The sequence below is a fragment of the Cavia porcellus genome, unplaced genomic scaffold, assembly GCF_034190915.1.
Source record: "Cavia porcellus strain 051 isolate PalLab524CR breed Dunkin Hartley unplaced genomic scaffold, mCavPor4.1 scaffold_17, whole genome shotgun sequence".
In the NCBI taxonomy this organism is placed as follows: domain Eukaryota; kingdom Metazoa; phylum Chordata; class Mammalia; order Rodentia; family Caviidae; genus Cavia; species Cavia porcellus.
In genome coordinates this window covers 26,523,893-26,547,786 of record NW_026947500.1, presented here as the reverse complement: position 1 = coordinate 26,547,786, position 23,894 = coordinate 26,523,893, and the positions used below count along the sequence as shown (strand labels likewise).

General features: G+C 52.4%; 1 protein-coding gene across 2 annotated transcripts in view; it reads right to left on the bottom strand.

The window, feature by feature from the left end:
* The window catches only part of Lrp5 (LDL receptor related protein 5), a 104,806-nt gene that overhangs the window by 53,402 nt on the left and 27,510 nt on the right, over nucleotides 1–23,894 (bottom strand). For both annotated transcript variants that reach the window (XM_063227644.1, XM_063227645.1), the window contains exons 2-5: nucleotides 20,357–20,753; nucleotides 14,008–14,205; nucleotides 12,166–12,362; nucleotides 10,756–10,887 (exon numbers count right to left, since the gene is read on the bottom strand). In XM_063227644.1, coding sequence (XP_063083714.1) covers nucleotides 10,756–10,887; nucleotides 12,166–12,362; nucleotides 14,008–14,205; nucleotides 20,357–20,753 — 924 coding nt within the window. The remainder of the gene's footprint in view (nucleotides 1–10,755; nucleotides 10,888–12,165; nucleotides 12,363–14,007; nucleotides 14,206–20,356; nucleotides 20,754–23,894) is intronic.

The window sequence follows — 23,894 nt, the reverse complement described above, 5'->3', positions numbered from 1 at the left end:
CAGGGCCTCCAACCCCCTAACGCTGCACAGCAGGGGCCTGGTCATCTGAGCAGCCACAGTCAACATCATGACCCTCCCACATGGAACCAACTGCAGCCCCATGGCCACAGACTGTCCCAAGAAGGCCTGGGTCCCCACCGGGGCTCCCACCACAGCAGGCATCGCCCCAGCCTGGCTGTTCCCTGACTTCTTTCCCTGCTGGCGATGGCAGGCTGAGATCTGGTGGAAAGCTGAGAGCCAGCCCTCGCCGCCTCCCTGACGCCTGCTCCACTCTGCTCCTGGCTCCGGGGTCTCCTGCTCAGCTGCCCCCACAGGACGTACAGCCAACTGCTGCCACCTCCCAAGCCTGGGGCTGCGTGGGCAGAGCCAGGTCACAGTGCAGGCCGCCATCCACCCTGCAGTTGCTAAGGCCGTAAACAGCCTGGCCGGGCGGCTTCCCATCTGGATGGAAGCCAGATTATTTTTGTTTTTTAAGCAATTGATTAAGTTTCTCCATTGCCCCCCTGGGGTGAGTGGTTGGACAAATGCTGAGACCACAGCCCAGCACCTTGGCCCAGGAAACCGCGGCAAGTGACCACAGGGTCACAAGGCACAGAGGAAGTGGCCAGGCCCACCACTGGCTCTGCTTGCAATCCGAGGCCTAAGCAGCTGTTCAGCCAAGCTGCCCAGCAAGCATGAGCAGGAAGGCTCACAGGAGGGACCCACAGACACCTGACTGAAAGTCTAGGTCCTGTCTGCTTAGCTCTAAAATAATGAGGTCATTCCTCGGGCCAGAGGCCTGAGGCAGCCAGTGAGTGGCAACATGGAGGTCATCCTTGGGGCCCTCCTGCAGGCTGGCCCCTCCTCTCTGCACCCACACAGTCTTCGCTGCTTGCCATTGCCCTTCCCATACCCCTACCACCACTCTCAGGCCACTGGCTGATGCTTACCCAAGGCCCATCCAACGGCCAGCACAGCAGCTCCCAGAGCAGACACCCTAACTTCAGTTCCTAGCCCCTCTCCCTCCCTGAATTATCCTGAGCAAGCAACTTGACCTGTTTTCACATGTAGGGCTAAGGTAGACAAGACCCTCCGGTAGGGATGATGACCCCATGATAAATCCTGTGATGTCAGCCTCCGTGCAGGGCTCCCTGGCTATGACACAAACGCATACCTCCGGGACCCTACCAGGAGGTGATAACAGAAGCATGCAGGAAATTACAGACGGGCAGCCCAAGTTTCTAAAACTTAGGGATTAGGGTATGGGGGAGGCCACAAAACAGCTGCAGTGCAGCAGGAAGCTTTGTCCGAACCAATGGAATACATGTTCGATTCCTTAAAAAGCCAGCACAGGGTTCCCTTCTGCTGAGGCATACAGTAGGTGCTGAACAGATCACACTGAGCATTCTTGTTCTGCAGCACCCAAAGCTGTTCTACAATACCCAGGTCCCTCTGCGCTGAGGCCCTTGGAATCTCTCTTCAGGAGGGAACCCCAGTAGTGGGAACAGGGGTTAAGATAGACAGCATCCAAGCCGGGCATGGTGGCTCACGCCTGTAATCCCAGCTGAGGCAGGAGGATCACTGGGAATTCGAGACCAGCCTGGGCTACAAAGTGAGTTCAAGTCCAGCCTGAACTACATAGAGATCCTGTCTGAAAAAAGATAGACAGCACCAAGGCCCAGACACCTAGCCCCAAATTTCAGCTGTACCCCCGCATCTGTGGCTGTGATGTGCTTTCCACACTGCAAGCTGCAAGTCCCCCATTAGGGAAACAAGGCCACCCTAGATGAACTCCATACAGCCTCTGCAAGGCATGAGCCAGGACAGGACTCAGGGCTGTGCCCACCACAGAAGCCAACAGATACTTTCACACCATCACCTGCCCTGTCTCTGGCTGCCCGCAGCCCAAGTAATGGATTAGGCAGAGCCACATGAAAACACCATTTTCAGGTCAATGATGACTGACAATCAATGGCTCACCTGGCTCAACCTCAAGTACAGACCACTCTGTGGTTTATAAGGCACCTTCACCGTTTCTAAGGCCCTTATGAGAAGGACCCCACTCAATACTCCCATGTGAACAAGACACAAAAAACCTCTACTCACAGCCACAGGGTGAAGAGTAAGGCCAGAACTTAGGTTCTGCAATAGCCACCAGGTCTTGGGGACACAGAGGGACAAAGGAGGTCTCTCTTAACAGTATCCAGCCCTTCTGGGTCCGACCCTGGCCCAGTGGCAGAGGAGACCGGAATCCCGCCCTCCTCTGCAATGCCACCCTTCTTGGAGGGGCCAGGGCAGGAGCCAGAGTCCCAGTGCATGAGTTGACACATGCAGAGGGGTCTGGGGTACACAGGAGAGGAGGCCTAGGAGGTGCTGCAAGCAGTGGGCACAGCACCACGGAGGAAAGAGCTTGGTGGTGGACCAGAGAAGAGCACGTGGCCCAGTCCATGGAATGACTAGGAAAGGTAAGCAGAGGAGAGGCAGGGCGGAAGGCTGGAACCTTCTAGTTGCTCTCTGAAAGACAAGCTGGTGGCCCAAGACATCAGCTGAGCACATCCGGAGTCCAGCAAGAGGACCTGTGATTGCTACCCCAATGCACTTGGTCCTGGGAGGGAGGACAGAGGGGCTTGTGGCCTATGGGGGGCTCCCTCCAGTCTAGATCCTGTGATCCTTGAACTGGACTCTGAAGAAAAGCGGAACCATCTGAGTTCCAGAAAGGTCTGGGGCTGGAGCTGGGCTTGGGTTGCAGGAGTAAGGGGAACACTAGCCAGACGAGGACAAGGCTGGTGGCTGGGGGTGACCATGCAGAACTCTACAGAGCTCACTGCACCCAGGAGGCTGGGGTTTTTCTCTCTAAGAACATAAGTGCTTCCTCTCCTCTTCTGGCTTTTGAAGTGTTCAGAAAGAGTACATGCTGTGTGGTTCTGTTTCTGTGTCCTTCCAGAACAGGCAAAACTAATCTCCCGTGACAGAAGTCAGGACGGGGCTGCCTCTGTGGGGAAGGGGCGGGTGCCAAGGGACACCAGAGAATTTTCCAGGAGGTGGAAATGTTCTATATCTGGTTTAGGGCAGTGGTTATGCAGATGTATACAACTGTCAAAACCAATCAAAATATATACTTAAAATGTGTGTTATTATTGTCTACAAGTTGTACCTTGGTCACAAAGAAAAATGTCGGCACTCAGGCTGGCCCCAGTTTCCTGCACCGGGCGATCCTATTTTCTTGCTATTAAAAATTCACGGTCCGTGGCTGAGAACAGCAGCTGCCTTCTGTTTGCAAAGTCACTGCCAATCAGCGCCAGCACGCAGACTTCCCCAAAGGGCCTCCTTTCTTTTCCCTTTGACCTACTTCCCCGATAAGTGACGAGCTGCCCAGACTCTGGGAACAAACAGGCCCATTATTCTAGGCCTGGAGCTTCAGGCCCCACTACCTCAACTAATCCACCCAGACAGACGGATGGACGTGAGGGGCTGGGAGACGGCGGCTGGCCTGCTCGCCTGCCTGTCAGACCCAACAGTGAGGTCCTCTGTTACTCTCACTGTCCTGCCCAACCCTCTCCTTGTTTCCGGTCCCTGACGGACAAACATCTGTTAAACCATCTTGGCGAAGTACAGCAGAGACTGTAAATCCTAAGTCTGCACCCACTGCCTGCCCTGTTGCTCAGCCTTGACCTTGTCTACAGAGGGACAGCCTGGATGGAAGGCACTGGGCCTGGCAACTAGCTCTGCCTTGTCACACTCTGGACATGACCTGGGGCCTTGAGAATCCCACAAGTCACCTGGCCTAGTCATCTGTGGCCTCAAACAGCAGCAGACATGCAGGACCAGACCACAAAGAAGCTGTGGATGGGTGACAGGTCAAAACAGCAGAGCTCGGTCCACGAGGAGCAGGCTGCTGAGGTGCTGGCAGCAAGAGAGCAGCAGCTCCGGAGGATGGCGGCAACTCCCAAATAAGGCCCCGCTACTGCTGTTTTTAGCCCAATCCACATAATTGGAAAAACATGGGGAAAACCAAAGCCAGCTGCTTGTGGAGCCTGGAGGCTGCCTCGGAGGGGGCAGGGAGGGAGCTGGTCCAGCACTGATGGCCAGTCTGTAAAGGGTGCTCGGTCTCCTTGCTTCCCAGGACACAGAGACCCACAATGCAGCCACCCCAGGGCTCAACTGAGACTGGGCAGAGCTGGGCACAAAAGGGAGTGACATCCTTTCCTACTCTCACTGGGACTACTTCAAGAAGGGCTGGGGAACAGGAGACATAAATCCTCAGCACCCAAGCCACTCTTGAGCCCACGAATACGGACATGGAGGAAGCCCCTCGCGGGCAGAGTCACATACAGCATCCACTCTGCACTCAGCCATCAGGCACTGTGAGCTGTCACCACAAGGCCTCTCCTGACTCCAATCATGCTAAGAGGAGGGGTCATTCTGCCTTCTCGTGTCATAAGAGAAAGTCACAGCTCAGGTAATGTGAGGAGCACGGTTCCTCTGTGCACGCAGCATGAGGAGCCATGCCTTACACTTCGCAGAGTCTAAGTGGGTGCTTGTGCACCCCAGAACAGCTCTGCCCAGTTCAGTAGGCTCCTGACAGGGCCATCATGTCAGCTCTTTCCTTGAGGAGGGCACCTAACTTCCTAACACCAGGCTGGCTTTCATTTGTTCAAAATTAGGAAAAAGCAGAATTTACAACAGTGCACAAATTTCTTCATCTCCAACTCCATGAAGCATAAAAGGTCAGATGCCTGGAGCAAGAGCCCAGGAATTCAAGTAATGCCTGGGGTTCCGGCTTTAGAGGCTGATGTTTCCAGCTGTGCCAAGGACCCTTACCTGCTGTACCACTCTAACCATTCTCTGGGAAATGCCCATCAGTGGGTCTGGGGTAGACCAGCAAACCCGGATGTGACATCACAAGCCATGGGATTTAGGCAGGCCAGGCCCCTGCCCCACCCCAGGACAAGTTGGCCTTCTATCTAGTGCAAAAGACCGCCACACATGCCCCAGAGTCCCAGGACAGACACCGTCCTTGGCCAAGTCAGTTGCCACCTACTCCTGAGCAGGACTCCTTGTCCCCTTCACCCTAGCCCAACTCATCACACCACCCGGCCTTGCCATCTACTTGATTCCAAATGTTCAGGGAAGAATTTCTCTCTTGGCATCACATCAGATTGCCTGCTGGGTTCCAAGCTGGAGTTCAAGTCCAAGTGCAGCTCATATTTGCTGAGCAGCCAGGCCTTCTTTAAAGTAGCCCCACAGAGTGAGCACTGTTACTGTCCCTTTTCTATAAACGAGAACGCTACACACAGAGAGGCTAAACTGTTTTCACTGACCACACAGCCAGGACACGGATTAAAACATCATAAAATAACACAATGGCCTGGAAGCTGAAATCTGTTATACACCTGAAAATGAGGGGCTGGGGATTTAGCTCAGTGGCATAAGTATCTGCCTGGCAAGTGTGATGTCACGAGTTTGAGCCCCAGTACCAAAAGCAAAAAAAGAAAAGAAAAGAAGGTACCCTGAATTCTGGGTGTGCCTGACAGAGTTTCCTCACTACCAGTCTCTGGCAGGCTCCCAACAACAGAGCAAGTCATGACAGAGCAAGTCCCTCCTAGTCCTGGCCTAAATGTCCATCCTTTCCAAGACTCCTTTAGGGAGTACTAGCAAGCCCATGAGCACAGCAGCCTTCTCCATCACCTCCATTTTTATCTCCCTGTGGTCTCTGTTCCCATCTATGGCCACTTCCAGGGCCCTTACACACGGCCTCTGTTCTTTTTTTTTTTTTTTTTTAATTGGTACCAGGGATCGAACTCACAACCGCCTGCTTACAAGGCAGGTGCTTATGCCGCTGAGCTAAATTCCCAGCCCCACAGTCTCTGTTCTTCACACCCAGGATGCTGGATCTCATGGATCCTATGGCCAAGAGGACATTCCCAAGTGACCTCTTGCCTCCTCTGCCCGCCCTAGATGCCATCTTCCAACTGGATTCCTCAGAAGCCTCCCCAAGCACTGGCAGCCTGCCACTGGCACCACTCCCTTCCGGCAATCTCCTGACATCTCCCCTGGCAGGGCGCCTACACGGGGTCTCTGCTCCCCAGGACTTCAAGCCACCCCGCCGTCCATGACAGACGAGAGGATTTAGTGGTTTCTTCCGTGTGCCCCAGCGTAACCAGCTCCTGTCTCCAGACAGCTTTCATAACTGATGCACAGCGTGGAGTCAGCACTCAAGTCCTGAACAGAGGTTTCTGTCCCCAGGGGCACAAAACCACATATACCCTGGGGACACGCAGCCAGGGGAGGAAAGGAAACCACCCAGCACAGGGCTCAGGTGATGGAATTACCGTCTTTCAGTAAAAAAAATCTTCCTTTAACACGCTATTTTGTGGCAAGAAATAAAAGTGGTGGAGAAAGAAATCTTTACCCTCAACCCCCACTTTGCCAGCATGGTCTTGTCTTCTTTGTAACATCTGAAACCCCCAATCTCTAAGTTCTTGCTCACAACTTGGTCTCGGGGACTCATCTGCCTTCTAAGTGGATCCAAAGATCCCCAGGACAGACCTTTTCTTAATCACCCTAGATTTCTGGATTAGAAAAAAAACAAAAAGATATTTCAGAGGCATATTTTACAGAAAGGCATTTGGTAGCAAACCGTTTATTTCAGGTTTCTTCTCAGCTCTGAAACTTTCAGGAAACTCTGTTTATCCTGTCCCATCCCTGCTGCTGGGCAACACTTCAAACTTCAAGTGTATCCCAGGCAGGGAGGCAGAGAGGCCTGGTCAGCACCCAGCCCAAACAGCCAATCAAGGGGAAGCCCACAGCGAAGGCAGCTTGGGATCAGCTGGTAGCAAACAGTCCCATTCTCATGCAGAAAGAGACTCCAGCCCACCCCTTTTGTCTCATCTACCCACTTTTCCTTCTTTTGGCATAACACCCTAGGCTGGGCGTCTGCAGCCAAAGCAGAGAAACCCAGGCTCTGGGGACAAAAGTCTCCACACTGCAGACGCCTGGCTGGGCACGCACTCCCACCCAAGCAAGCAGGGCCTCTGAATGACAACAAAAACTCTTTTTTCCCTTATATGCTTGGCATTTTCCAACAGGGTCTTTGTAAAAGTGCCTTGCACAGCTAGGGGCAAGAACAGTGTTTAGGAAAGCAGGGAAGGGTGCCATCCTGAGGGATTCTGGTCCATAGCTGGCTGTCCTTGCTCATGGAGGCCGGAAGCCATGCTATCAGCTCAGGTTAGCTCTGGCCGGGAGAAGCTCCCAGCAGGAAGGGCAGGGCATGCTGCTAATCCACTGCTTCCACCCCACAGGTGTTCGTGGTGTCAGTGCCACACTGCAGAGCCACCAGGGCTGTGCCAGAGACTCCAGGTCACTGCCAGCCTCCATGCTACCTCCTCTGGGGAGCCCTCCTACCCCAACTCTGGCTGCCACAGCAGGACTTCCTTTCCTCTGCTCATCATACAGGCTAGTCCCTGGACCATCCCTTAAAGGCCAGTGAGTTCCCAGGACTTCCTAGGACTGCTCTAGGCCTGGACCTAGGGTCAAGGAGTTGAAATTTGGTGGCCAGAAAGAACACCATGTCATCAAAGAGCACAGCTACAGGTGGCCAGTCCCCAGGGTTTCAGCTGTGGGAACCCCATCAATCAAAGAGTGGGCAGGGCACTATATTAGCCACAAAGCCGTGCTTCTTTGGATGAGAAAAGAAAAGAAATCAGTACCTCTGCAGGGTTCCCCAGTGACAGTCCCTCTGCCAGGACTCCTCGAAGAGGCAAAGCCAGGCCTCCAGCAATGCCACTCCAGCTCTCACAAGCCCAGTGCCAGCCACAGTACCAGGTCATGGTGACAATGGGGAATGGATGGTAGATGTAGTGCTACATATCATGCACCAACTGTGTGCCACAAACCTGCCCTGAGGACCCTATTTCTAATATACTGGGTCCTTCATGGTCCCCCAGGCAGAGTGGGGTCTGTGACTCCAGCCTCACAGACAAGGGAACAGATACAGCAAGTCCCAGACTCTGTCTACCCCTGAAGGACCAGCAGCAACTCAAGACAGCCTCAGCAAGCTTCTAGGAAAATTCCAGGATCCTCTAGCTTACAACTTTACTGAGCTGTGCCTCTGGAATTTATCAGGGCTTGCACTCTTTCTGCTCATCCTTAGGGCCCACATGAGTGCCTGTCAGGGAACAACAGTATGATCTGCCTCTGGGGGATCCCTGAACATGCTGACTCCTTCCACAAACGTCCACGTGCAGCCTGGCTTGAGATACCTTAAGCAGCAGAGATGGCAACTACGTCTAATCCAGCCAGGTCCATCTCTGTTCCAGAGCAGACATCACCAACCAATCCAATACAGGGTTCAACCAGGCATCACCAAACAATAAGACCATCTCTTCCCCACTGAGATCTTGACTAACAGGCTAGAGAACACAGGGTCCAGCTCTGCCCCTGAAGCCCACTCCTCTCACAATGAAGGACAGGAAGGTGGCAGAAAGGAGAGAAGTCAAATTCTAAGAAGGTCAAGCCAACCATCCTCCCCTGAGGAGTGTGGTGGGAGGCCTGGGCCTTGCTCTAGCAGGGCACAAGGCATTGGCAGCCAGATCATCTCTCTATATATACCAGAGGCAGCAGCCACCAATGTCCTGGGAGAGCTAGGAGAGTCCACCCTCCTGAACCTACTCTGCCATCTGCTGAGTGACCGCAGGCTAGAGACTTGCCTTTAGTTTTCTCATATGTAGAAATAAGAGGGTTCATCTAATCTGATCAAGCCAGTGCCTCAACCCTTCCTTAACCTGCTCAGTCTAAATTCCTGGTGTGCCTGAGTCACTCATGAGGTAAGCTGGCTTAGACCCCCGGGAGGCAGCTTCTCCCTCAGCCCTGCCTGCCCAGTAAGGTGAGGGGTAAACTGTAGATGGCCCGAGGTGACCGAGGAGCCAGACCTCCAACATGTTCTAAATCACTCAGTGGTGCAGGCTGTCCACCTCTCCCCACCTACCCCTGCCCTAGCCTATGAGCTCTAAATGCAGGAACAGTGCCCGTACTGCTCTTCATAGGGACCCTAGTGCCTGGAATAGTGCAGGACACAGCAGGTACTCAGTAAACCACTGGATAGCTGGATGACTGATTGAGCAGATGAGCAAATGTGGCTCAGTCTAAGTGGCTTCTTGAGCAAGCCCCTCACTCTGTGCTGCTAAGGTCCTACTTTGAAAAAACCACAAAGACAGGGTCAACTGTGCCCCAAATGATAGTGCTTTTCCCTCTCCCTATGGGGAAAGTACAGCCTGCCGTGAGGGACAGACTTCCCAACTGTTTCCCGAGCAGCCAATGCAGCTGACAGCTCCTTTGGCAAAATAGCCAACTCCCCTTTCACTAAAGACTCTGTTCTGGGAAAGAGAAACAGCGAATCCAGAGCTGGAGAGTCCTCCCCCAAAGCAGAAGCTCTGTCACAGAGCAGAAAAGAGATCCCATTACCACCATGACCCGCACAGTCTCCAGACGCTGCACACAAATACAGACCGTGACCTGCTGAGAGCAGAAAGACCAGGAAACCACCCCGGAGTCAGGACCCTGGATGCTTGGGCAGCAGCTGGGGCCAAGGGAGAAAATCCCTCCACCCACATGGATGCTTCGACAGTGCTTCTGGCAGTCTGCTCACTAGAATCCCGGCCTCTGGCCCGTCCCATGTTGGAAGCCTGAGAAGCCAGCCCTGGCTTCCTCCTTCTTCCTCCAAGTGGGATGATGATACAGGAACCACATTTTACTAGTGAGGCCCTGTTGCCCCCATAAAATGGAGGACGGTCCCAGGACTGGCTGCTTTCCTGGCACCTCCTACTGAGCTCTCACTGGCCCAGCCCCGCAGCCAGACCAGCCTCCCTGGGCTCTGGGGCACCCCAGACTATAGGTTGTCCCTGGTCATGCGTGTGCATAAGAGCCCACCCTCAGCCTGACACCCCAAAATCAAAGTTCTCAGCTGGCACCGCAGAGGAAGAAAAGATGCCTCACTGCAGAGTAATAGGGATAGGAGCCCAGACAGCAAGTGCCCAAGGACCAGCGCAGGCAGCTACGAGGTGTCGAACATCTGAAGCAAGGAAAATCACTGCTTATGGAGAGGGAGACCAACTCAGCTCCGGGCATCCAAAAGGAAACTCCCTTGAAAGATGCGCTTGGGGCCTAAATTTCCACAGAGGAGTTATTCTGGCCTGAAGACTCTGAAGACTCCACGGAAATGAGATACAAGGATAAAAATGAATTATAAATCCCCATCCAACGGGGAAAAATGCATACCAAAAGGCAGGAAAGCAAAAGACAAACCACCCTGCAGGGCTCTCAAAGCAACATAGATGGTGAACATGCAGAAAAACAGGCAAGCTGAGGAGAAAATACAGACAAGGAGGGAGCACAGGCGGGATTCCAGGGTCACTCCCTGCCCACAGGGTCCTCTGATGCCACCTTGTTTTTATAATCAACGTAAGTTTCAGTTAAAAGCAGGTGACAGTGAGCCTTCAGGGTTTGATTGCTATGTGCTCAGGGTGTGTTTATTGAAACTTTGGTGGCATAACTTGGTCATTACAAGGCTCCAACTAAGCTAGGACTGGGCCTCAGACTGTTCACCTGCCAGGCAACAGAGCCCAGATCTGACTGTAAAACCCAGCTACTCTCTGCTAGATAACTGGTAACAGGCCGGCTAACACCCGAAGCCTCCCTGGCTGTAGTGAGCACAAGATTGTGAACAGGCCACTGAGCAGCAGCTAGGGCCCCACTCCATCTTAGCACCCTCTGCCTCACCTGCCTTACACGTCCTGCCATTGTCCTGGAGCTGCACGCCGGTGGGGCAGGCACAGGTATAGAAAGGCTCCCTCGGGGACAGCAGGCATAGGTGTGAGCAGCCACCGTTGTCCTCCTCGCATTGTGTATGGACTACAGAAAACAGGACAGCATTAGAAAAAGTTCTGAAACAGGGTCCATGATGCCACCATCACCCAACAACCCCATCACTTCCCTGCCCTTTGTTTCTAAATGGGCCAGCCTCCTGTCGCATCTGTCCTCCAAGAGAACCCCTAGTATGTCCCTGTGCCCAAATGCCACCCTCTGGTGGGCCCAGGACCTTGCTCCACAGGCTCTCCTCAGTCTCACCTCCCCACTGACCACCCACCATCTTGGGCCTTTCCAGCTGGTCTGCAATTTCTCTAAAACCAACCATGACCTTGCCAGCCCTGATGAGCCCTGTCCTAAGCAGATGCCCTTCCATACTGTGTTCCTCCAACAAGAAAACCTCCACCTTCTTCAGGAACACATCCACCCTCACATACTCATGGCGGAATCTCAGGATCTGGCTGTATGGCAGTGACAGGGACCCAAGACAGCAGGCTCCGGTGCACACAGCATGTCACCCAGACTGTCTTTCTCTTCAGTGTGCTGGGGTCCTACAGGCTCTGCACCAGGTGACCATGAATGGGCCTTGGTGGGGCCTCAAGGTGGGCTGGGTACCTCCCGAACCCACCTTTCTATAATCAATAAGCCACTACAGGTGCCAACTGCCCCCTTCTGCCCAGGCAAACACGGGGCTCAGCACCTCCCCAGTCAGAACACAGTTGGCTGAAGGACAGCTTCAATGCAGTGAACCTCTGCCCTCGTAATGCTGGCTGAGGAGCATGTGTGGTCCCAAGGGAAGGCAGGGGCAAGGACCATGATACTTCTGCCTAAAAACTACTCCAGAGAGCTCACTCTCCCCTCTGTCTTGCCCTCGGCCCCCACCTTGAAGTTCCAAGTTCAAACCTCCTACAATGGCTTAGCCAGAAGTCTCTAACTCCAGGGCCCACAAAACCCTGACCCACTGGTTATTTGTCACAGAAGCCTGCGCATCACCATCAGAGACTCGGGCCAGGACCTTGTGAGAACCACTACTCAGAATGATTTTTCATTCATAAAAACTCTCCTGGGCCACAGAGATGGGGCAGCTTTCCCTGGGGCCCCAGGGTCACCTGCCTCTGGGCCCAGAAGTGGAACTATACGAGACCCTCGAGGGGCTCTGTGCCTGCCACCCCCAGCCTGGCTGGCTGCACACACATCCCTCAAGGCCAACCAGCACCACTGCCTCCCCCCACCCAAGGGGTTCTGCAGGCAAGGGCTCTGTCTGGTCTGAAGGCTCAGATGGCAGGTCTCTAGTGGAGAGGTGGACACCTGCTGGGCACTCACAGGAAGGCTGACGCTCCTGGCTGAGCACCTGGATGTCCATGGGCGAGTAGAGGGCACTGAGGATCTCCTTCCTCTTCTCCCCAGTCCTCTTGTTACAGGCGTGAATGGAGCGGGTTTGCCAGTCTGTCCAGTATAACGTGTCTCCAGACAGCGTCAGAGCGAAGGGGTGCGTCAGGCTGCCTTCCACCACCTTCTGCCTGCAGCAGGAGACCAAGGATGAAGTCATCAGGAGGGCTTGGGGGCGCTCAGAGGGCTTGAGGACCATCAGTGTTCATGCTGCTCGGCCCTCTCCGGCCATCCTTTCCTGGCACATAATGGACACTTCTCAAACCCAGCCAGCTCCTACTGCCTATGTTTCCAGGCAAAGAGGCAGACACTACACCCCTCACAGTGAGAAAACAGGAGGAAGCAAAGGCCAAGGAAGAGCCACATCTAGGTACAAAGAGCTGCTGAGTAGCGCCGGCTCTCCCTCTGGATACTCTAACGACTTAATGGAAATCTGACCACATACACATGCTGCTTCCTATAGAGCCCACAGTTTATATTTCAGAGTGAATTAAACTTGGCACCAACAAGAGAAAAAAGCCTGCACTGACTGATGGATTGTGGTACTGGAGATGGGATACAGGGTCTCAAACATGCCAGGCGAGTGCACTAACACTGAACTGTATTCCCAGCCAGACAAAGCTTGCCTTTTAGATGTGCTTACAAAGTCCAGCAGGGGAGAAGCCATACTTTAGTGAGATTACAGACACTGGCAGTAGGATTCTAATCTGGCGTGGCTGACAACATGCGACAATTTAACAATCCAGCTCACCAAGAGGATCTGACTAGCTGTGTTCCTTTGGACAAGCTGACACACCCCTCTGTGCACGTTCATAATAGGGGATGATAATTCACACTTCACAGGGTTGTTGGGAGCACTGCGTGAAGTGCCAAATGTCTCTGCAAATGGTCAGTGATGGCAACCATCTCTGTCACTGTTTAGCTGCCTTCATGTTGTCATGATCCTCTGAGCTCCCAACAGCCTTTCCAGCCCCTAACTCCTCCTTCACAACTGCTAGGTCCACTCGCTCCCAAGAACCACAGTCTCTGAGGTGGCTGTTTCCAAATTTCAGAGCAGGCCCTGACCTGGGGAGTCTGTTCTTAGGGACAGTGGGACAGTGTGTTCCCGAGCAGCCCCAAATGCTAGGAGAGAGCTCAGGGTCAGACCATTCTGCCTCAGTCTCCAGGGAACTAAAGCCCTACAGAGCTTGATCATAACCTTAGGACACACCATGAGCCAGAGTTGCTGGCGAAGCCTATCTACTGTCACAGCAAAGCTTGGGGGTATTTAATAAGGCAGCAATAAATACTTAATATATCACCCCGGGTGACAGGGAACAAACCTGCCAGTGTCAAATGGGCACCTGTCCTTGCAGATATTCACCATGGGATTCTGCTGGGTGATGTCACCCAAGCCTGTGGCATCTGTTCCCACCACACCCCTTATCCTAGGCCAGGAACTCCACCAGCAAAACAATGGGGTTTGCCCTCTGAGGAAGACCCTCAAACCCAGCACGATTTCAGGTATGGCACACACACTCTATGTCACCTGCAGGTACTGAGGAGTCCAGTTCTCAGATCTCTAAGCTTTCAGATTAGAGTCCGAGGGCCTGAGTTAAGGTTGGCCTTCAGGGCCAAGAATATAGCTCAGTTGCACAGTGCCTGTTTGGCAAATGCAGTGTCCTGAGTTCAAATCCCAGTACAAAAAAAGAAAAAAAAGAGAAGGGTGACTTTAAAATGTCATGTGGACAACTGCGTGCAGAAGGAGAGGGTGCCCTGGGGTCGCTGGGCACTTACCTGAATGAGCCGTCTAGGTTGGCGCGATGGATGAAGCTGAGCTTTGCGTCAGCCCAGTAGAGTTTCTGCTCCTCCAGGTCGATGGTCAGCCCGTTGGGCCAGTAAATTTCTGAGTCCACAATGATCTTCCGGGTGCTGCCGTCCATGCCAGCTCGCTCAATCCGGGGCGTCTCTCCCCAGTCTGTCCAGTACATGTACCTAACAAGCGGGGTAAGGGTGAAAACACAGAGAGCCAACAGATCTGGGTTTCCACTGGTTTCCACTTCTGCCATGCACCCTAAATGAAAGTGTACCCATCAGAGTATTCAGGGTTTCAGGAACAGAGTCACATGAGGCTTACGACAGGAATTTTGTACGTTTGTTTATTTGTTTGCTTTGGTGGACGGAATCTAGGAGCATTCCACAAATGAACTACATCCCCAGCTCTTTTCTAGCGGGAGGAGGGATGGATAGAATCTAAGCTGTCCAAGCTGGGCTTGAACTTGTCATGTTCCTGCTTCAGCCTCCCTAGTGCTGGGATTATAGGAGTCACCACCATGCCCAGCTAGAAACATATTGCTAAGAACATAACAAGCACTCCTCAAAATGAGGAGAAAAACATCATTCAGTTAGACCAGTATCAGAGTAGACTTCCACAGACTAAGATGGCTACAATGTCACTAGGCAACAGTCTACAGATGGGCCCTCACTGACCTGAACCCCATTATGTGGCCCATGACTACATTTCCCAATTGCCCTCGGTTAGCAATATGCTCTGAGTATCTTCCTCTTTCAGAAAGGGAAAACTTCTCGTCCTTTTAACAGTGGTACAGCATGCTGTCCCAGGAGTTACCTAAACAGCTCGGTGTTCAATGTTTAGGTTATTTTCGATTTTTTGCTATTATGAAAATGTTGCAAACACACCTCTAAAAGGCAATTAAAGGCATGCAGAATGGGCTATATTTGGTGCTAAGACACAGTGAGCTATCAGGCCACGAAAAGACACACAAGAACCATAAATGCTTATTACACAGCAAAGTAAGCCAGTCTGGGAAGGCTGTGCATTACATGATTCTGACTGTGTGACATCTGGAGAAGGCAAAATACAGAGATGGCACAGAGATCAGCAGTTGCCAGGGGTGAGGAAGTGGGAGAGGCAGGTAGGTGGATCACTCTGCAGAGGTCAGGGCAGTGACACTCTCCTGTACAATGCTGTGACACGGATACAGCACATTATACATCTGTCCAAACCTACAAAATGCGCTCACCAGTAATGAACTGCAATAGAATCCACAGATTCTCAGAGACAGTGACACACTGGTGGGGGTCCACTGACTTTAACAAACATAGTGCTCCAGAGGGGGAGGCTGAGATGGGGGTTTAGGGCCATATGGATAATCTTTCTACCTTCTGCTCCATTTTTCTGTGTATCTGAAAACTAAAATCTGTTTTAAAAAGAACAACACATGTGGGTGGGACGCACACAAAAATAACAGCAGCTACTCCTGAGCGCTGGCGGGCGAGCTGGCTTTGCCCATCCACATCCCCAAGATTCCAGCAAGGGTCAGAGGCCACGCATCCTCAAGAATTCACCACATCCACAAAGCTTTTCTCTAGCCCATTTTCTCCAGGGTCTGGGAAGTTGTCCTCATCGTTGGTCCCCATTTCTTCAGAGGTGAAACTTCATTCATTTCACCAACCTCTGAGCTGATGCTAAGGACCAAGCTGTGGCCCTGGGGATCTCCATCAGAGGACGGAAATGGACAGACACACGGCTTCAGTCACTCCAAGGAGGCACCCCTACTGTGGGTCACCAACCTCAGCTTCCCAGGGGAGTCATTTCCAAGCCAGGAAAACCACTGCCTTCCAGAGAGGTTGTGATGATACCAATGACCATGAGGGTATAAAACATTCATATAAAATGTTGTCTCTGCACCAGGGCCAGGGGCTGATTGTACCTGATTGTTATCACCCAGCCCTATTCTCCAGCCCCAGGGGGACAGAAGAGGGCACATTCACACAACATCTCTTCAAATAGCGCCTTCATGCTGACCTTCTTGCAACTAGAAAAGGCCCAACCAACACAAAGAAAGCCGAAAATGCTGTTTCCAATAGATGGATGCGGACGGTGAGGCCTTGGAAGGCTGACCTGGGTGGGTCACAGCACTGAGTGGCAGCGCTGGGAGCACCACGTGGCTGTCTGCTGAGGGCCTGCACCAGGCCAAGTGTGACTCAGCTCTTCAGCAGCACGGCCAGGGCATTGGGTGGGGGTACTTTTCCTGGCAGTCTGAGGCTTGAAGGTGCTGATGGCCAGTTTGGCAGAGGCTGGTGTAGGAGTGCAATCCCCTACTTCCCTGGCTCCCCCACTTCCCTCTGTACCCAGCCCCCTGCCTTCCTGCTCAAAGGTATCAGGAGAAGGATCTCAGTGTGATTCACGCAGTATTCCTCAAATACTGCACTGTGACCCAGTGACAAACCCAGAAAAGCCCCAGCTCTGCATGGCGCCTACTTCATATCCCCCAAGTCACATGGCCAAGGCCTCTGCTTTCCTTAGATGGGGAATCTGCAAGTGGCTGTCTCCAGAGCTATGTGATGTGGCTGTCTGTGGACGAGCCTGCACAAGGTCCACATGCCCATACTTCCATGAGGCACAGAGGAGGAACCACTAGGGTGGCTGTGCTGTCCTGAGGCAGGGCTGCCTGCCATGAACTGTTTTAAAGAGGCAGTGTGGTTCTCCCTGGCTTAACCAGAGACCGCGCCATCACTGCAACCCCATCAGACTTGCCCAGACCGTGAGAATTAAAAAAGAGAGAATAGATGCAGAGCATGTATTTCATGCAGTGGAGGAAGGCATTTTTATAGTAACTGCTGCATTTATTGAGCCCATGAACTGTGAAGTATTTTCCCTATGACACACAACTCAGTCACAGCTCTGTACAAATTAGAATGCCAAGGCCCAGAGCAGCAACACACCATCCTTGCCTGTCCCTCCCTTTAACTCACAGGAAGAAGGCTAGCAAATCCAGTGTTTCTTCTCTCAGAACAGTTTCTTAGTTATTTTTCTCATTGTTGAGACAAAATACCAACACCCACAAGTTAAGAGAAGACAGGTTTATTTAGCTCACAGTTTGTAGAGGTTTCTGTCCATCATCAGCTGGCACTAAGCAGGGTGGCATGGCGGACAGGCATTGCAGAGGAGAAACAGTTCATGGCAGGCAGAAGATAGCAGAGCAAGCAAGAGACAAGCACAGCTCTTTCTACCCTCACATCTTATCCGGGTACTTATTGCACTCAAGTCCTTAATGCTCGTGCCTCTAATCCTAGCATTGCACCATGAATCAATTCCACTATCACACAAGCTAGATTCAGCCACTTGTGACTGCATGAGGCTTGGAGGGACATCTACATATACAAGCCACAGCAGATCCCAAAGCTGGTCACTTTTTATCACTGGTCCACTTCCTCCCTGGTCCAAGCCACTGCCCTCGAATGCCAGGATCACAGTAACTGCTGTCGTGATTCCAGCCCCATGCCTACCGCAAAGCCCACTATTACTCCACTGGCTCAGGGGAACCCCTTCAGTTTGGGTCAGACCAGGTGACTCAACTCAAGGCTTGCCCTACCCCTCCCCACAGGTCATAACTCCTTTGAGCAGGAACAAACCATTCAAACTCTGCTATAGCCTTCCATGAGCTTTGGCTTCCAGCTACCCCAAAGCCTGCTCATTGTCTGTTCCCCTTACCTAGAATGCTCTTCCAAAGGACCAGGTGGTTCTTGCCCTCTTCTGCTTTGGGTCTGCTCAAAAGTCACCCAGCCATCTACCATCTTCTCCTAGGTGTACCATGCGGGCCCCAAAGGCAGGGAGTGGTTGCACCTGCAGCATGGGACTGGACCTGGGCATTGTGAACGCTTGCTAAAACTCCAGCTGGGAGAAGACAGAGCTGCCACATTCAGTGTGTGTGTGGCAGGGAAGTGGCTAGGGAGGAGGAGAGCAGGGTCACTGAAGACAAGATGACCATGGCATCCAGTGTTGGGCAGACCATGTGCCAGCCCGGGGCTAGGGCTCTCCAGATGACCGCTCACTCAGCCTTGCTCATTACAGACAGATGCCCCTCTGAACCAAGGGGGCTGCCACCTCAGCCATCAGCCCCCAGGAAGGGAGTCAGCGATTCCAAGGCTTCTGGAGCCACACTGTCACCCTGGAGAGGTCTACAGAGACTGTTCTGGCTGCACAGAGACCACCCTGGTAGGTTCGCCTCAGCCCTAGGCAGTGATGGGTGGCCAGCTCATTTGGAGGGGGCAAGGGGCCCACAGGGACAGGTGGCCACCCAACATGGCATCCCAGAGACGAGGGCTAGGGGTGTCGTTGGGGCAGGGAGTTAGTTGCTCTGGCCTGGTCTCAGGCAGTCAAAATACTTAGGTAGAAAACTGCACCCTCCCCTCCCCTTGGGGGTATGAACATGAATATGGACACACACGCCCTTTCTACCTGTGTATGTCTCAGCCACACATACACACGTGCCTATTTACAACACAATACTGCATACTCACAATTTCATGCAATACCAACACACACTCACTGGTAAACACGCCCATGAATATGAATATATATGCTTGTCATGCATTCTTGTTCTCATGCACATAAACATATGCTCATGCAAGGCACGTGCAAACTGGTACACATACATCACATGTGTGTACATTCATGTGAATAAGTGCTGGTACAGATACATCACACGTGTGTACATTCACGTGAGTAAATGCTAACATATTCATACGCACACAGCTCCCATACCCCTGCTGTCATTCACACATACATATGTTCTCATATGCACCCAGAGACAGACAGACAGGCAGACACACACACACACACACACACACACACACACACACACACACACACACAGGGTTTTCATAAAGCAGCCAATTCCAAAGGCCCCAGCTCTTCCCATTCACTCAGAAACCTGTCCAGGAGTCTCAGAGGTAACAGATTAACTCAGCCATCACGTACCCCTCACCTGACCTATTCCTAAAACCCCCAGATGTGAGACCTGGAGGGGACAAGCCCCACCTCTCAGCCCTCATCCAACCGCAGGGCAGAGGGGCAAGGGTGCCAGACCCAGACTTAGGGGAGGAAGGTGGAGTGGAGCAGAGGCAATCGGCTCCCACACTAGCACACTGCTCAGCCCATCTCCAGGATTTCTAACTCAGGGGAGCCGGGTGAGTGACGCAGAACCTCCACACTGTGCTCCTCACCTGCAGTCCCCAGGACAGAATGTCTCAGAAGCTTTGGTGACATTAAATGAGCTAATCACACAGAAGAAAGTGCTTGAGTGTACTGCTCAAAACAACTGGCCGTTCTGAATGGGACAGACATGGCCCAGCGGGGCCAGGCTCTGGCAGCCTAAGTACGAGTGTGTGTACCATGCTCCAGTGTTACTCCCAAAAGAGGAGAGACAAGAGAGGGTGAAGGGGCAACTGTGGAAACTATTCCTGTTTGGCAATCTGGAACAAGCAGGCCACCTTCCTGCCACTCTGCATCCCAGCCTGGAGCCCCATGGATGCCCTCAGCTTTGCCACCACTCATACTCTGCCCTGCCATGGCAGCTGCCCTGAGGCGCCAAGGGCCAAACTGAGCTCAGCCAGATGTGCAAGCAGATGGTGCTGCTTCCACAGTACACAGAGAAACCATCCCAGCAGGCTTTGCTCCAGACAACAGGAGCTAGCTGGGGCAGCCAGTGCAGTCACAAAACAGGAAGGAGATGCACCTTCCACCCGTGAGGTCCACACTTCCTGGGCCTCCCCACAACAAGGACATTTAACCTTCCGCTCTCTGGCCTACGGCATGGGTTGACACAGCAAGTTTAAAAAGACACATAAGATTTGGGATGGTGGTATAGGTCCAAACCAGCCACTTAAGAAGCTGAGACAGGACTGCGAGTTCAAGACCAACCTGGGCAACTTAGTGAGACCCTAGCTGAAAAAAGTAAAAAATAAAGAAGGAGGGCTAGGGATTTAGCTCAGCCATGTAAGCACCTGCCTAGCAAGTGTGAGGTTGCAAGTTCAGACCCTGGTACCAAAAAACAACAAAAGAAAGGAATGAGGGTGTTACATGCTCTTAGGTACAGCACCTTTGAGTTAACACTTTTGGGTACAACCCCTAGCAATGGAAAACAAAACCAAAAACCTGCGTATGTATGGGATAGAGGGGCCATAATTTCCAGCAATGGCAAATCCCAAAAGGTGAGTTCATTTTCAGATTGCCACATGTTCTGTGAAGAAGGAGCCAGGGTTTAGGATTAAGGAAATTGGAGAGGGAAACCCTGTCCTCCCTCCTCCCAAGGAACCAGGAGGGAAGTGGCATGCTTACCCATGAGCAGGGTCCAGGGCGATGGCCCTCGGCTGGTCCAGGTCCTGCCAGAACAGCACCTTCCGTGACGTGCCATTGAGGTTGGCCACCTCGATGCGGTTGGTCTCCGAGTCAGTCCAGTACAGCTTTTTGCCCACCCAGTCACAGGCCAGGCCGTCAGGTGAGACCAGGCCGGAGACAATGACATTCTGCGTAGCCACCCCCGTCTGGTTCAGGTAGGTCTGCTTGATGGCCTCCTCACTCACGTCTGTCCAGTACACGGTACCCTTGGAGAACTGGAAGTCCACGGCAGCTGCATCCTCCAGGCCGCTGACCACGATGGTGGACTCCAGCTTGACTCCGCCGGCGTCCACCAGCCGCACATCCCGGCGGTTGGCAAACAGCAGGAGCGGCGAGGCTGAGGGGTGGAAGCAAACCATGAGGATCAAGCAGGTGGGGCACAGGGCTCTAGGATGAGGGGAGGGTGTGCACGACCTGCCACCTATCCCACCTGTACCCTCCCTTCCTTCCGTCCCCCGCCTGCTGCCCAGACAGCTCCAGAACCACAAATGATCTTATTTCTAGACTCAGTAACGGCTACCAATTGCTGTCTTCATCCTTCTGGGTATGGGCAACACCCCTTGCACACACACATGCTAAATAGAGGAGGCCATGGAGTCCTCTAGATGCTGCAGGGGCCTTGCTCTGCTCTACGAATAAGCCACATCCCTTTGTCAGCCCAAGGCCAGGGCAGAGACTGGAAGGCTCAGCCCTGGACACAATGTCCAGCAGAAGACCAAGCTTTGAGAGGTGGCTCACAGGGAGCCTGGGCTGGACAGCGCCTCAAGACTTCCTTCCCAGCCTGCGCCACTGCCCAAGCTCAGGCCCCTTCTAGTCACTATGGCCTGGCCTTTCCATTCACTTCTAGGTTCCGCCACCCTGGTCCTAGATGCCCCTACAAAGAACGATCTTAAAGGGGCACACTGGAGCCCACCCCTCAGCCCAAAACCTTCCATGGCACCCTGTGGCAGTGCCCCAGCCCCCAGCCTCCCTTGTTCTCTTCTCCTCCCCATCCCCATCCCCAGGGATCCTGATCTGCCCACAGCTGGGCTGTTTCCCTCACCTCTTATTGCCTACGGCCCTCAGCCTCGTCTGACTTTTCAACAGCCCTCCCTGAAACGGGAGGGTCGGTAGAGTATCACCCACGAGACACCTCAGAGGCCAGCCCAGGAGTCCAGGAGAAAAATCACAGAAGGTTCTGCGTGTGAAGAGGCAGAGGCCTCCAGACAGTTCTGTAGCTCAACAGTCAGCAGAGACAGGCTGCACTGGCCATAAGCACCCCAAAATACCATCTTGGGACCTGGCTAGAAATAGGGGCCTTTCTCACAGGGGCTCTCATGAGGCTCTCCTGCACGGTGAGGGGGTGGGGGGACCCAGTCAGCCACATTCCTGCTCCACCAGGTGGGGTCTGCTGGCATCCATAAAACCAGACTCAGGCGCTGGAAACCACCTAAGTGGTGATCAGTTAGTTCAGCGGCTTCTGTTTCAGCAGACGGAGGGTTTGCTCCTCTGAGATCACCCAGGCCCAGGACACTGGACGAGCGCCAGCCAGGCAGCAGGGTTCAGAGCTCAGGCTCCATGACCAGGATTTCACCCTTGGCGTGACCACCTACAGCAGGGGCTCCCCCAACCCCACTACGACCATCTTCACTACATTTGGTCTATGGCTCACTAAGGCAGGAGGGGACACAGTGAAGACCAAACCACGGGAAGGCACAGGCAAGCAAAAACTAAATAAATAAATATAAATGAAAACGAATCAGACTACAAAAATTTTTAAACTTGTGCCTCTAAAGACCCTATCTACAGTCAGACACAGTGCTGCACGCCTAGAATCTCAGCTACTCAGGGGGCTGAGGTAGAGGATTCCCAGTTCAAGCCCAGCCTGGGCAATTTAACAAAGACCCTGTCTTAAAACAAAATAAAAGGGGCTAGGGAACCTAACTTGGCACCTCAGAGTTCAATCTCAAGAACAGGGGCAGGGTGCAAGACACCATCTACAGCATAAAAAGGAGCATAAAAAGCTTACAGAATAGGAGAAAATACTTGCAAATCAATCTCTGATACAGAATTAATGTCCAGAATTTATAGAGAATGCCTAAAAATCAACAACATAAAGTCCTCAACTTAACCCCAAAAAAAAAGCAAGGGATTTGAAGAGACATTCATCTGAAGATGACCTACAAAATGACCAAAAAGCACATGAACAACACTGGACCACACTAATTAATTAGGGAAACACAAATCATAATCACACTGAAACGTCAGCTCATATGCATTAGATGGCTGCTATCAAGAACAAGAAAGCTTTACCCCTGATGCAAAGAAACGGAAGCCCTGAATTCTACTGGTGGAAATGCACTATTGGTGGAGAGGCACTGGAAAACAGCATGGGGTGGTTCCCCAAATCGTAAAAGAAAATCACCATCTCACTCAGCAACTACATTTCTATAACTACATCCGAAGTTACTGAACACAGGATCTCAAAGAGATTCACACACACCTATGTTCATAGCAGCATTACTCCCAATGGCTAACAAGTGGAAGCAACCCAAGTGTCCGCTGATGGGGTCAATGAATAAACAAAATGAGAATGGACTATAATGGAATGGAATATAATTCAGCCATGAAAAAGGGAACTCTGATTCTTGCTGCAATATAGCTGAATCCTGAGTGTACCACATTAAGAAAAATAAGTTGCGGGGCTGGGGATTTAGCTTAGTGGCATAAGTGCCTGCCTTGCAAGCAGGCAGTTGTGAGTTCGATCCCTGGTACCGATAAAAACGGAAAAAAAAAAAAAGACAAAAAAAGAAAAATAAGTTGCTCACGAAAGAATAAATACTGTAGGATTTCACACACACCAGGTCTCTAGATCATCAAAATCATAGCTACAGAGAGGAGAAAGGTGGTTGCCAGGGGCTGGAGAGAGGGGTAGGGAGTCAGCACGTCTGTCTGGGATGTGAAAAGTGTTTCAGAAGTGGCTGGGGGTGATGGCTGTGAATAGTGAATGTGGGCTTCATGCCACTGAGCTATGCACTGAAACACGGCTACAGTGGTGAATTTTGTGTTCTGTATATTTTACTGTTATAAAGTTAAAAAAATCAGATGATGCAGTGTGACAACTACAGCTGAATCTGGCGTTCTGACCTCTCACATCCCAGGCGGAAGAAAGAAACCTTCCGGCAGAGTCAGCAGCTCTCTGCAGTCACACTGGGATGCCACCTGGTCCTACACATGCCAGGCCGGGGGTGATGGGGACCCTCTGGACACAGGAGAGGATGAGGCTCAGAGAGGAGCCTCAACAGTGAAGGGCAAGTGCCTGCCTGGTAAACACAAAGTTATGAGTTCAATTCCCGGTACCAAAAAACCCCACAAAAGACAGTGAAGGTCAGAGGCCTGGGCGCAGGAAATGTGCCATGTTATGTCCAATTTGCAGGAGGACAGTGTTTTTCCACTTATACACACCTTATACGTACCGAATGTTTCAGACAGAACCTTC